Here is a 13,012-nt window from a genome sequence, read left to right on the forward strand (position 1 = left end):
TTGCTCATTGCTTTACTATATGTGTCACAAGATGGGAGCACTGTTTGTCTGGAGAAAGCACTTTGCAGAGGCGCCTTGGTGTGGAAGTGTGGCTTTATATTTTTTTGCAAAAGTATACAACAAAAATTCCTTTCAGCCCGGGTTCACATATATACTGTGCGGTATATTGCATGTGATTCACACAGGAACCGCACCACATTTCTGTGCAAATCACATGCGATTTGTGTGCGGTGCGATTGGACCTATACATTTTGTATGACTCTAATCGCACCGCACCCGCACCAAAGACGTGCAGGACCCTTTTTTGGTCTGCACTAGAATTGGATTGCATGTGTATTCACATCTATGCGATCTGATTCTGTACATCATACCACATTTTGCAGACCGCTTTCGGGGGGGTTGTTAACTTAACATACACACTGGTTTACACATAAATGGGGCGCAATTCTGATGCGGTGAGGAATTCGCACAAAAAACGCTGCAAATTCCGCACCGCATCAGTGTGAACCAGGGCTAAATGTTAATTGTCAAAAGAGTTTTAATCCTTACTAGCTGGTATGATTGCTTGGAAATCTTTTGCACTGTACTGATCTGTGAACTGCCCTGCCCAAGTGCACCTTGCATATGCTGATTTAAATTGATAGTTGAGTAGTTGCTTCATATTATGAATGAAGCGTGTACACAGTGTTTGCAGACTTCATTCACTAAAGTGATGGTCAGAGCTCCTAAATCACTTGGGGGGTCTTGGGGGTGCCAGCAATTTCGTCAGAAGAGCTCATGCACAGGAAAAGGAAACTCTGCTTATATGGGACACACCAAAGGTAACTGGATGAAGGTTTTTTTTTTTTAGGGGGGGGGGTGCAGGCATTTAAATGCTACTGTTCCTATTGTAGGCAAACAGTAAAAGATCTCCTGTTACAATAATGATATCCGCCTTAAAAAACAAGCAAACATGATTTTTCCATAGCAGCTCACCGAGGATGGCAGCAGACTGGGTGTTCTTGATGAGTGGCAGTGTGCTATCGTAGGCTTCTTTAGGCATGTAGACCGATCGGTCTTTTAACTTGTTCTTCCTCAGAATGCGGTGCAGCTCGTTCAGTACCCCCACCCACTTACTCTTGTCGCTTTCACTATCCGCCAGGAGTAAGATGGAGCACTTGTTACTGGATGTAGAGAGCTGAGAAGCTGTTACCTTTAAAAAAAAAAAAAGGAAGGAGTAATAGGATTTATCTACAAGAAAAAAAAGTATTTTATACCACATCTTAAGGACACCAAATGTCATTGTTCTGGCACCTCAAATATCACTGCTCATCAGGGTCACTTTAAAGTGAATCTGTCCTGACCATTCAGTAAACAAAAAATAACAAAAAACAAGGGTGCTTTGTGTAAACGTAAAATCTTGTAAACAGTTTGATGGGGCTGCATGTGGCAAGTGACTATTGATGACCAAATGGAAGCAAATAATGAGTGAGCACACCCACAAAATATATACTAAAGTTTAAAAGGCAATAAATTAGATCTAGGCATATTTCAAGAAATGCTTCAACAATGGGAGCATGTGCATGGCAAGTTAGAAGGAAAAAATGGGGGCTATTTACTAAAAATTGAGAGTGCACAATCTGGTGCAGCTCTGCAAAGAAACCAGTCAGCTTCCAAGTTTTATTACAACCTGAAGTTAGTAGCGGATTGGTTACTATGCACAGATTCTGAGTGCACCAATTTAGTAAATCTCTTCCACCATGTCCTACAGTGGATATAAAAAGTCTACACACCCCTTTTTAAATGTCAGGTGTCTGTGATGTAAAAAAATGAGACAAAGATAAATCATGTTAGAACTTTTTCCACCTTTAATGGGACCTATAAACTGTACAAGTCAATTGAAAAACAAACTGAAATCTTTTTTTTTTTTTTGGGGGGGGGGGAGAAAACATAAAAAACTAAAATAATGCGGTTGCATAAGTGTGCACACCCTCTTATAACTGGGGATGTAGCTGTGTTCAGAATTAAGCAATCACATTCAAAAGCATGTAATCATTGAAAGTTCCTCTGATTAACCGCAAATAAAGTTCAGCTGTTTTAGTAGGTCTTTCCTGACATTTTCTTAGTCGCATCCTACAGCAAAAGCCATGGTCCACAGAGAACTTCCAAAGTGTCATTAGATATTTTGAGTAACACTGAAGCAATACAAACTTGAATAGAGGTGGGAGTGGCCACAGTATGGGTCAAAGAGTGGCTGATGAGACCTCAGAAGCAATCATGCTAATTAGCTTTCAGGATCTCTCCAATTTTTTTCAGTCCAGTATATGCTTTGTTCAACAGTACAAAGCCTGATGAAGGGAGACCCTCTACAACTCTGAAATGCATTGACATTTTTACAATACCAATTTCTTAATAAATCTAAATCTGGACTTCATATGTTCTGCTGTTGGAGCTTTCCTCCTTGTGCACCCAGTACCGGCTCAAATAAAGAATCGACCTACAGACATCACTACATGGAGAGCTGCTTAAGGAGACTCAATCCATCTACACTGCTTAAGAGCTGAATGAAAACACCCAATGCTTTAGGAAATCAGAGCTACAAATCTTTTATTCTACTTCCTGTTATAATGGAAGTCCTCTCTGAAGACTGTTGCCATATTTGAGAAGATGTAGAATATCTGACAAAATGTTTTCTGACAAACGTGGTGTTGTTTTGCATGCCTTTTACTCGAAGTACAAACAACACAGTTCTTGGGATCAATATGAAGAAGTAGGGTGCACTCCAAACGATATTAGACCTCATGCCTGATTTCTCTAGTGATATATCAAGAATGGCGCCATGAACATGCATCACCAGCACATTGTCCACCTTTATTAAAAATCCATTTATTCATTAAAATAATTGCAGCGCCAATTGTGATGCTGCTTGATGAAGGAGCTGATGCAGAGCACCGAAAAGTCATTGCTGTATTCAGTGCTGAATAAACGGATCTTTAATAGAAGTAGACAACATGTTGGTGATGTATGTACATTGTAGGGCTTGGGATCAGACACAAAAACAGAAAAATTGATGTCACTCACTCGGAAAATGCAAGGAATGTCTTTGCGATTGGCGTGGATGACATCAGAGGCCAGGACAGAGCTGACAACAAACTCCTCATCTCTGTAGAAAGAATACACAAATTACAAAAAAAAACACAAACGAGAAAAGATGGCCACTATGATTACCTGGCTGCCTAGCTCACCTCATATCAATGACCTGGCTCACCACACAAGAAGGCTGAGAGGTTTTCCCCTCTGGAATATCATATAAGAAGAGTTTGAAGTCACAGACAACTGCCAGGGCTCGCTGCCATCCCTTCTTCACTCCTGCTGGCTTGGGCACCTGAGAAACAAACACAGCACTATATCAGTACCGGGTGACTCAATGAAACTAACAAAAAAATACGGATGAAGGCGTCAGTCTTGTCTAAGCAGTTAAGACAACTTTTGGCTTTAGAAAATATGATCCAGCATGCAACAAAAATTCTTGGCCTACTTACTCGAACGTGTCCTTCATACGCCGTTCCGATGCCTTTCTGAGGGTCGATGCCGAGTGGTCCCTTGGTCTGTTCAGGAGGAATGGGGCACACTGAGGGTGCTTTATCTGCGCAAGTTACATGGCAAGAAAAACCGCACACTGGCAACAAAACAAAAATAACATTCATTGAATAGAACTTATACAGAGATTCCACCAGTACAAGAGTAACATTGGCAAGGACAGGATCTGGGAGGAGGGGAAAGGGATGCCGGACAGACAAGAACAATTTACAGTTTTTGCAGTTGATGTATTTTTTTTTTCATACCGGTTTTTTGTCTTTTTTTCTTTTTTTTAATTTTGTATGCATTTTACATTTTGTGCTTTGTTTGACTCTAGCTGGTTCTCAAGGAGTGAGCGGCCGCCAGTGTCCTTAACAAGCAGTAAACATGATCGGACGCCGCGTCCTTAACAACCAGTGAGTCATCAGCTGTCAGCAGGATTCCCTGTTCACAGCTGAATATAAACAAACCTATTGCCCGCACTAAAAAAAATAATAATTCAGGAAAAACTGCATGGAGTCTCCCCCTCCACCCCCAATCCATGCCAGGCCCTTCCCATCACAGTGCTCCTTACCCTATCTGCACAGGGGGTGCAAGTGTACTCACACAGATCCTCTCCAGTACAGCTCGTGTAATGGCTGCTGCTTCCAGGCCTATCAACTGAGCTGCTCCTTCCCTGCCATACAGGTGGTCCTCTCCGGGGGCCAGTGAGTCCTGATTTTTCCTCCTTTCTAGCTCCAGGCTCACAGGCAGGCCCCATCCCACTAGGCCTCCTGGCAGCCTTTCAGCTCAACCTCACATCTTCCTCTCTCCTTCTTCCACCTGACTCTCCTGCTACTGAGCAGGCTCCAACACTTTTAAAGGGATTCCAGCCCCTTGCCAAGCCTCCTGTTTGGGATTGGCTGAGGTCCCTCAAAAGTACAGCCAACCACTCTTCAGATCCATCCACTGCCTCCAAGGCCCCCCTCTGAAAGCCTCAGAGCAGGGGGAAATTCCAGAGGGGCTGGACTGCAGAGTCTCTCAGTTCTGACTAGAATTTGACCCCTCTGACTATCTCACCTGAGCTGCTAATCAGCTTCTCATTAGCCATCAGGGTCTAGCTCCCCCTAGCTAAACTAGGAGGGTGTTACATTTATATATATTTCTCAATAGCCACAGCAGCTGCATCCACTACAGGCTGTCTGCAGAAAACTATAGGAGGGGGTAGAGACAAGACCAGTCACCCTGCACAAGGAGAGAGTGCAGCAGTGACCAGTCTTTATTACAGGGAATTTATTTAATAAACAAACTGGATTATTTCACTGATTTGGAAGAAACACATAAACCACACCAAGATTCAAGAAAGAATATACATGCCTCGGTTATATACACCATATTTTCTAAATGCCAGAATTCAGCTATAAAGTATATCTAAGCCAAAAATGTACTATATTGCAGTTTACAATCCTTAGATGTGGCAGCCGTATTCATTCCCTTTAAAGGCTACATACATTTCTTTTAAATTCCTGTCGATCTTACTAAAAATTTAGCACCACTATAACTTCCCTAGGACTGAGCAAAAATCTCAAGCAATCATTAGCTTTCTCAGCTATCTTCTGTGAACTAAAACAATGCCGCTCTATGTAATGGAGATGAGGAGAGAAGGAGGTATTCTTTATACCTGTCCTAGGATGACAATGATACTTCTCCATAGCTAATGCACAATAAGTAAGCATTGCCACCCTAGGACAGGAAGAGTGTTACTAGCTAGATCAACTAGGTGAATGTAAAGGGAAAAAATATCCTACAAAGGAAACGTAATGGAGCCACCACATCTAAGGACTAGTAAGCTGCAATAGATTACATTTTTTGTTTTGGGTTTTAGATAGCCTTTAACCCTAAGAGAAGTTCTAACCATTTACCAACAACAATGAAAAGAATAATAATATAACATAAAAATGTGAGATTATTATATATTAATTTGTGCCCTTCATGTCCCAGCATTATTTTCAGAAATTGAATGGATAGGGCAAGTTTAAGTGCCGAAAAGAGAGGGAGGCTTATGATGTGTGGATACACAGGATGGGTAGTTTTCTGGAGGGATAGAACTAAAAATCCCTAGGTCACACCCAGGGGTGTCACAACATATCACAGGATCCCATAGCAAGATTTCAATGAGGCACTACCATCGCTGATCTTAACATGTTATGTATGCCTAATTCAAGGATGGGCAGAAAGAGATCTGCCAGCATAGTTATTACAGTAATATAGGTCAGTGCACTGCATATAAGTTGTCGGGGAGGATCAGCAATTCATTTTTACCCTTCATTTTTCAGCTAACTACTCTGTCCTTAGTAGCTCACCAGTCCTTTTTAGCATGTTAGATCTAAAAGCCTTAGCCAGATTCCAAACCATCCTTCCACCACAGCCAGCAATTACTGAAAGAGGTAGTCTAATGGTGAGTAAAAAAATAAACAAACAAGAGTTGTAGTAGCTTACAGCAGGGCTTGAAAAAGCCGCTCGCCCGCTCACCAGATATTCTCTAGCGGCGAGCACAGATGATGGAGCGGCTGCACTCCAAGCCTCATTGTGAAGCCGAGTTCCGGTTTCCAGCTTCTTCGGCACCACCGCTGAGGGGACAGGTGCAGGAGAGGTCCGCTCTCCTCCACTGAGAGGAGACACCCTCTCCACCGCCGCGGGGTACTTAAGGAGTAAGTACTGTATACATGTCATATCACTATAATGGAGTACAGGGGGGCTGGGATATACATTACTGTATACAGTTTTATATTTTGGACTCTTTATTCTAAAGAAAAATGTAATTTCATAAACTTTATGGGGGCGTGGTTGGGGGCAGGGCTGGGGGTGGGGTTGGGGCAGGCCAAGGGTGGGGTTGGAGGCGGACCTGGGCAAGGTTGGGTGGGGCAACTGGTGGAGAGTAAGGTTTGTGCCTGGCTAGTAGGTCTAGACTCAAACTTTTAAGCCCTGGCTTGCAGTGTAAGTTACATGCTTATGTATCTTACAAATTTATTACAGCTACAACATAAAATTACTCTAAAATACTAATACAAATGTACATAGTAGGTAAGGTTGAATAAAGACTATAGTACATCCAGTTCAACCTGTGCAGGAGTGTGTGTGTGCATGTCAAAACCCATATCCCTGTATATTGTGTTTACTAAGATGCCCATCTAAGAGTTTTTTTAAACTATCAATACTTCCCGATGACACCACCAATTGTGGAAGTGAGTTCCTCATCCTTACCTTATCCCTATGCAGTTTGAGGCTAAACTGCTTCTTCTCCAGTTTCACTGAGTGGCCCGTGTCTTCTTATATTCCTGGGACAGAACAGTTTACTCCTTATGGTAGAATCACCCTTCTTTAACTGCTTCTCGACTGCCCTATAGCAGAAATACTGCTACAGGGCGGCATGGGTGTGCAAAATCACATATATATATACGTGATTTTGCATTTCCGGGTAGGGGTGCGCGCATGTGCCCTACCTGCGCTGTCATTCGCGGCTGTCAATCACTAGGTCCTGGCCGGTGATTGCCGAGGATCTCTGACGGGAAGGAGAACTGTTTGTAAACAAAACAGTTCTCCTCCCTGTCGGCTCAAGCACACTGCTTTGGATGGCTGTGCACAGTACAGCCATCCAAAGCAGTGTGATTACAGTGAAGCACACGGACACAGCCCCCTAGTAAAACACATTCAGCACACAGTTAACCCTTTTATCTCTCCTTATGTTAACCCCTTCCTGCCCAGTGCCATTAGTACAGTGTCAGTGCTTTTTTTTTTTTTCAGCACTGATCACTGTATTGGTGTCACTGGGGATGTCAGTGACACCAAGTGAGTTCCCCCCCAGTGCTGCTATAAGTCGCTGATCACTGCCATTACTAGTAAAAATTAAAAAAAAAAAAAAAATTTAAAAAGCCCAGTAATATATACCGCCATTTCTAAATGATATAACTTTCACGTAAAACAATTAATTTACACGTATTGGGTTTTTTTTTTTTTAAGCAAAGACATGTCGCAGAATACATTTTGGTCTAAATTTATGACGAAATTTGTGAAAATTGTCGATCAATTTTTTTTTTTAATAGCACAAAAAATTAAAAACGCACACGTGATCAAATACCACCAAAAGAAATCTCTGTTAGTGGAAACAAAGGTCGTAAATTTCATTTGGTTGCAGCGTTGCATGACCGTGCAATTGTCAGTTAAAGTAACGCAGCGCCATAACGCAAAAAATGGCCTGGTCAGGAAGGGGGGGTTAAATAAACACTGGCTTTTTGCAGAACTATAAACCTCAGTTGTCTTAGCAGGTTTTAGATGAGAAGACACTCAGAGAGTTTATTTTTAATAGCCTTAGGAACAATGCATCAGGCCAACAGGGTTAATTTGGCACAGATTAGCTGTAGCAGAAGTTCTGGGGGTAATAAATCTACACTGCTAAGCCTCCTAATCAAAACATATAAAGCAAAGAAGCATGATGATCCTGATGACTCTACACTGCAGACTTCATAGTTGAATTTGCCTCCCTAACTCCAGGGGCCCGTGGAAGCCACATAGGCTGCAATGGCTATAATTACACCACTGGTCACAACATATTACATGACTGGCCCAAAGGTCATCGGCCTTAACAATTAAAGGTAGGGTGACACCAACATCTGTCCTTAGGCAGTCACTGGTTAGAGGTGTCACTGGCACTAAAACATGGGCAGAAAACATGATAACATGAAGGGAAAAAATCTTCAGGGGGGAGACAACAAACTCATTGCAGGTATACAGGGGCAAAGTTTTAGGAAACATTTTTGTTTTTTTCTCAGAATTCCCCTTTAATGTTACACCATTAGATGAACAGACAGGGGAAAGGTTGCTTGTGCTGTGCATTTACCTTCACAGGTGCAGCCCTGTCGGATCAGACCCACCATCAGTGATGTACATTGGTTGCATTTTGTTGGCGTGCTGAAGGTCTTCACAACAAATTGGTGAGCTTTGGGCTACAAAACAAAGAAATTAAACATTTTATTCTTTGGTTGGCACATTTATATGTGATTTTTTTTATGCTCAAACTTTTTAATAGAAACATACAAGTAACCTCGTCAATGCTGGTTTCTGGAATGGAAAAGAGATCACAAAAATACACACACAGACTGTAAACCTGTACATTTTTTACTCTGTTAATTTACAACAATGGGGGTTATTTACCAAAAACTGGAGAGTGCAAAATCTGGTGCAACTCTGCATAGAAACCAATCAGCTTCCAGGTTTTATTGTCAAAGCTTATTTGAACAAGCTGAAAGTATTTGTAAAGGCTCAAGGTTTTTTACCTTCATGCATTCTACCCCCCCAGCCCTCCTAATACTTACCTGAGCCCCATTGCGATCCAGCGATGTGCACAAGAGCCTTGGCTCTCCAGGGTCTCTCCCTCCTCATTGGTTGAGACAGCAGCCTGAGCCATTGGCTCTCACTGCTGTCAATCACAGCCAGTGAGGCAATGAGGAGAGAGAGGAGGTGATGCTGATGGCTGTGTGTGTAAATGGGCACACAGAGCAGCAGCTCGGGATCGAGCTTGTTTGGGTGCCCTCAGAACAATCTGCTTGCTTTGCGGGCACTTGGTAGGAGAGGGGAGAGCCAGGAGCACCAGTAGGGGAGTTTAGAAGATGAGGATCGGGGCTGTTCTGTGCAAAACCAGTGCAAGGAGCAGGTAAGTATAACATGTTTGTTATTTTTTTAAAAATTGCTTTAATATCACTTGAGGTTAGAAGATGATTGGCTACCATGCACAACTGCACAAGATAGATTCTGAGTGCCCCAGTTTTAGTAAATCTACCCAGGAATCCCCATTTTTTTAATGCAACATCTAAAAGGTGACAGTGCCATTAACCTTCCTATTCTCATTTCTGATAATATTATAGTTATTAATTAACCTCTTCACGCTGAGCGCACGCAAATGTGTAGCCCCTCAGCGTCTGCGCCATGACGCCAAGCGGCCGCACATTTGCGTGCAATTAAAAAAACATATATGCTGAGAGCACGCGCCCTGCGTGCTCCCAGCACACATGTCCGGTATTCACGGAAAGGTCCCGATCTCCTCTTGTGATCGGGACCTTTCCCGATCATGTGACCACCATGCCAGCGAATCACAGTGGTGGTCACATGACCCTAAAATCCCACCCATTTCTCGGCTGCTAAAACCCTTAAAGGGCTGGGAGGCACCGGTGCAAAGGGGATAAACATATATACAATTCTGAGATATAAACAGCTCTGCCACACAGCACTCTCCGTCTAGCAGAGGAGATCCTATTTTTCTCTGCAGCGGTTAAGCAACACCTGGTCTTGTCCCTCCCCCAGCCTGTGAATTGATGGTGAAAAGAGAAGTAGCACACCAATAATCTGTCACTTCACTTTCTTCTCCTATCAGCTCAAGTCTTGAGCACTGCTGTACGAGGACTGCAAGAGGCTGATACCAGATTAAATTTGGGTACTTACACAGTTTACATTAAAAAAAAAATGTTCTTAAGTATTAATGAATAAAGAACTGCATTAATTTTATCCTAAAACTGCCTGGTGCTTGGCTTTAAGAAATTCTAAACAATGAACTGCTAAATACTGCTATGTGATGCTGAACACACGTTAGCATTTGATGCATCAGGTCCTTTAGGTCTTGTACCTGAATCTCTCTGTGTTACTCAGAGAAACAGCTTTAATGCTAACATCAGAACGGGATAGAAAAGGAGAGCAATAAACTACTTGGTTGCTACATACAATATAGAGAGTTTCTCTTTCAGAAGGCGTTATGCTAGAAGACGGACGTTACTATGCATAGGTTTCTTCTGGGGTTTTACAATGTCCTTTTACCTTAGGTGTGGAGGAGCCCGAGCTCAGGTAAGAAGACCTAAATGTTGGTGTCTGTACTGAGCGAGGAGGGTGATCTGTAGTCTGTGGGGTAGATAAAGAGAGAATTATGATAGAATAGAAATACAATAAATTAGACAGACCCTGTAGCAATCTACATTATAAAGCACCTGCACAATGTCAAAGCACACCATGAATCAAAGGGGGGAATTAACAAAAGGCATCTGGGAAAGATCTTTGTCTCGACTGGAGTGGTTGCCTAAAGCAGCCAATCAGCTTTAAAGTTTCATTTTCTAAGCTGTGGTGAAACAATGAAATGTAAGAGCCGAACAGTTGCATTGGGCGATGGCACCAGTTGAGACAGAACTTGCCTCAGACACTTTTCAAAAATTCCCCCCAAAGTGTCTGACAGCAAAGGTGAAGATCATCAGACTCTGATTGGTTGCTATGGTTAATGCAAACACTGCTTTAGGGCTTGTTCACACTTGGCTGTTTTACCAACGCTTGCCAAACGCCCCTATAGCGTGTGGCAAGTGTTGGTCCGGCGCTTGCGGAGCGTTTTTTAACGCTCCGCAAACGCCGCATGCGCGGTTTAGCGGAGGTTGCTAGGCGTTTGCCGAGCATTAATAACGCCCCACAAATGCCTATAATGCAGTTTGAGTGGTGTTACCGCTCCGCAAACGCCCCGCAACCGCGTCGCAACAGCACCGCAAACGCCAGCCGGGCGTTTGCGGAGTGGCACCATAGATGAGAATAGGAGGCTTCGACGCCTCCTGACTCGACCAGAGGCGTCCGTTTTGCCGCGACGCAACGCGACGCGAGGCAAACGCTCATGTTAGAACAGCACCATGTGCTGTAATGTGCAGAATTGGCAGAGGCATTTGGGAAGCGTTAAAAACACTTCCCAAACGCCTCTCTGCCGCCTGCACACAACGCTAGTGTGAACGTAGCCTTATTGTATTGTGATATGTGCTGCATCTCATTGAAGGACAATGGCACACTCAGTTCAGATTTCTTAGTTGCCATTGATCCTACAGGCTGCACAGAAATAGGACTCTGTATTTTTCTTAAAGCCAAACTCCAAGAAACTTTAAGAATATCCCTTGCAGTGGGGCTGTGCCCAAACTGCAAGGATTAATGGATTAATTGCTCATTTAGGTCTAGGAGGTACAGAAAAGCAGATTTATGTACCAGATTCTCTGCTCCTCCCCACTGCTAGACCTGTCCTCACAGTGTCTTCTCCCCCATGCTCCACCTTAATAAAATTTGAAGGTGTTCTACTGTATTTTATATATTTGTTCACTCTGAAAATCTGACCACAAAAAACAGGAATCACTGTATTGATTTTAAGTTTGTAGTACATTACCAGATTTTACCAGCAAGCATGGCTAAAGTCAACCTGTAATTGCAAGTTACTGTCTATAGAAAAAGCAGGAACTGTAGGTCTGTGTTACTGCACAGAATCCTGGTCATTGTTTCTGAAAGTCTTCCATGCAAAAAAAATAATATGGGTTGGATAGGGGCCTTACCTCACCAGGTTCAATGTCGCTCATAGTTGATGGCGATCTGGAGCGTGATATGACCTGAGATTTTGCATCCTCGTCACGTGACGGCGTATTGGACAGAGTAAAGTTGTCCACTGAATCCATCTGAAAACAGAAAGTAGACTTCAAAATCTGAGAATGCATTTTCTCCATCTGTAATTTAAAAGGGATGAGCGCAACACAAGTATAAAGGGGGATCCTAACTCCTGCAAATTATAGAATGGCTGAGTCATGAAGGTGAGGATCCCTATGCACCACCGAGTGTATGTAGAGAGCAAACCTTAAAGCAAACTAACATAAAATAAAGCAGTTTAAGCAAAGCTTTGTGACAAAAATTGAGCTTAGTACACAAACCCACACTGGATCTGGACTAGTATGCTATAGGTGAAAGAGGGGAGGACCCCAGCAAAGATGTGAGTTACTGTGAAGGTAGCAGAAAATACTGATTAATAGCAAGCAGGCAGCCCTTTTCTTGTAATTATTAGACTACATAGCAAGGACTATAAAAGTGTTCTGTAAATATATCCTATATACCTATATACACCACATGGCCAAGCCTAGTGGACGCTCCTCCAAATGACTTTGTTCAGGTGCTTTCAGCATACAAAGACATTTTAGACTATTGTGAATTTACACCTGTGTTGTAACAATTTGGGAAAAACCCTTTTCTATTCCTTAAAGACAACTCCATAAAGACATGCTTTGAGGAGTTTGGTGTAAAGGAAATCAAATGGCCTGCATGGATCGTACCGAAAACCTTTGGGATGAATTGGAATGCTGATTGCAAGCCAGGTTGTCTTCTTCATCAGTACTTGACCTCAAAAAGATTCTATGGACAGAATGTTTGACCCAAGCACTTCAAAATCTTCTGTAAAGTCCTCCCAGAAGAGTGGAGGCTGTTACAGCCACAAGGGGTCAACTCCATGTCCATGATTTTGGAACAAACTCGTATAGGTGTAATGGTTAGGTGTCCAGAAACTTTGGACATCCACTTGGGCTAAGTAGCTACAGAGACAGGGGTCTCCCAGGGACATCTGTGGCACGTATGGCTGTTGATTAACAATTTTCAG

At 42.8% G+C, this 13,012-nt stretch overlaps 1 protein-coding gene across 5 annotated transcripts in view; it reads right to left on the reverse strand.

Moving 5' to 3' along the window:
- The window catches only part of CDC42BPA (CDC42 binding protein kinase alpha), a 364,329-nt gene that overhangs the window by 43,379 nt on the left and 307,938 nt on the right, over positions 1–13,012 (reverse strand). For all 5 annotated transcript variants that reach the window (XM_089685105.1, XM_089685106.1, XM_089685108.1 and 2 more), the window contains 7 exons: positions 11,928–12,047; positions 10,402–10,482; positions 8,435–8,540; positions 3,522–3,658; positions 3,225–3,364; positions 3,061–3,142; positions 976–1,192 (listed from right to left, as the gene is read on the reverse strand). In XM_089685105.1, coding sequence (XP_089541231.1) covers positions 976–1,192; positions 3,061–3,142; positions 3,225–3,364; positions 3,522–3,658; positions 8,435–8,540; positions 10,402–10,482; positions 11,928–12,047 — 883 coding nt within the window. The remainder of the gene's footprint in view (positions 1–975; positions 1,193–3,060; positions 3,143–3,224; positions 3,365–3,521; positions 3,659–8,434; positions 8,541–10,401; positions 10,483–11,927; positions 12,048–13,012) is intronic.

Source organism: Staurois parvus, unplaced genomic scaffold, assembly GCF_062004578.1.
Source record: "Staurois parvus isolate SC_StPar_1 unplaced genomic scaffold, SC_StPar_1.0 ptg000362l, whole genome shotgun sequence".
Taxonomy (NCBI): Eukaryota; Metazoa; Chordata; class Amphibia; order Anura; family Ranidae; genus Staurois; species Staurois parvus.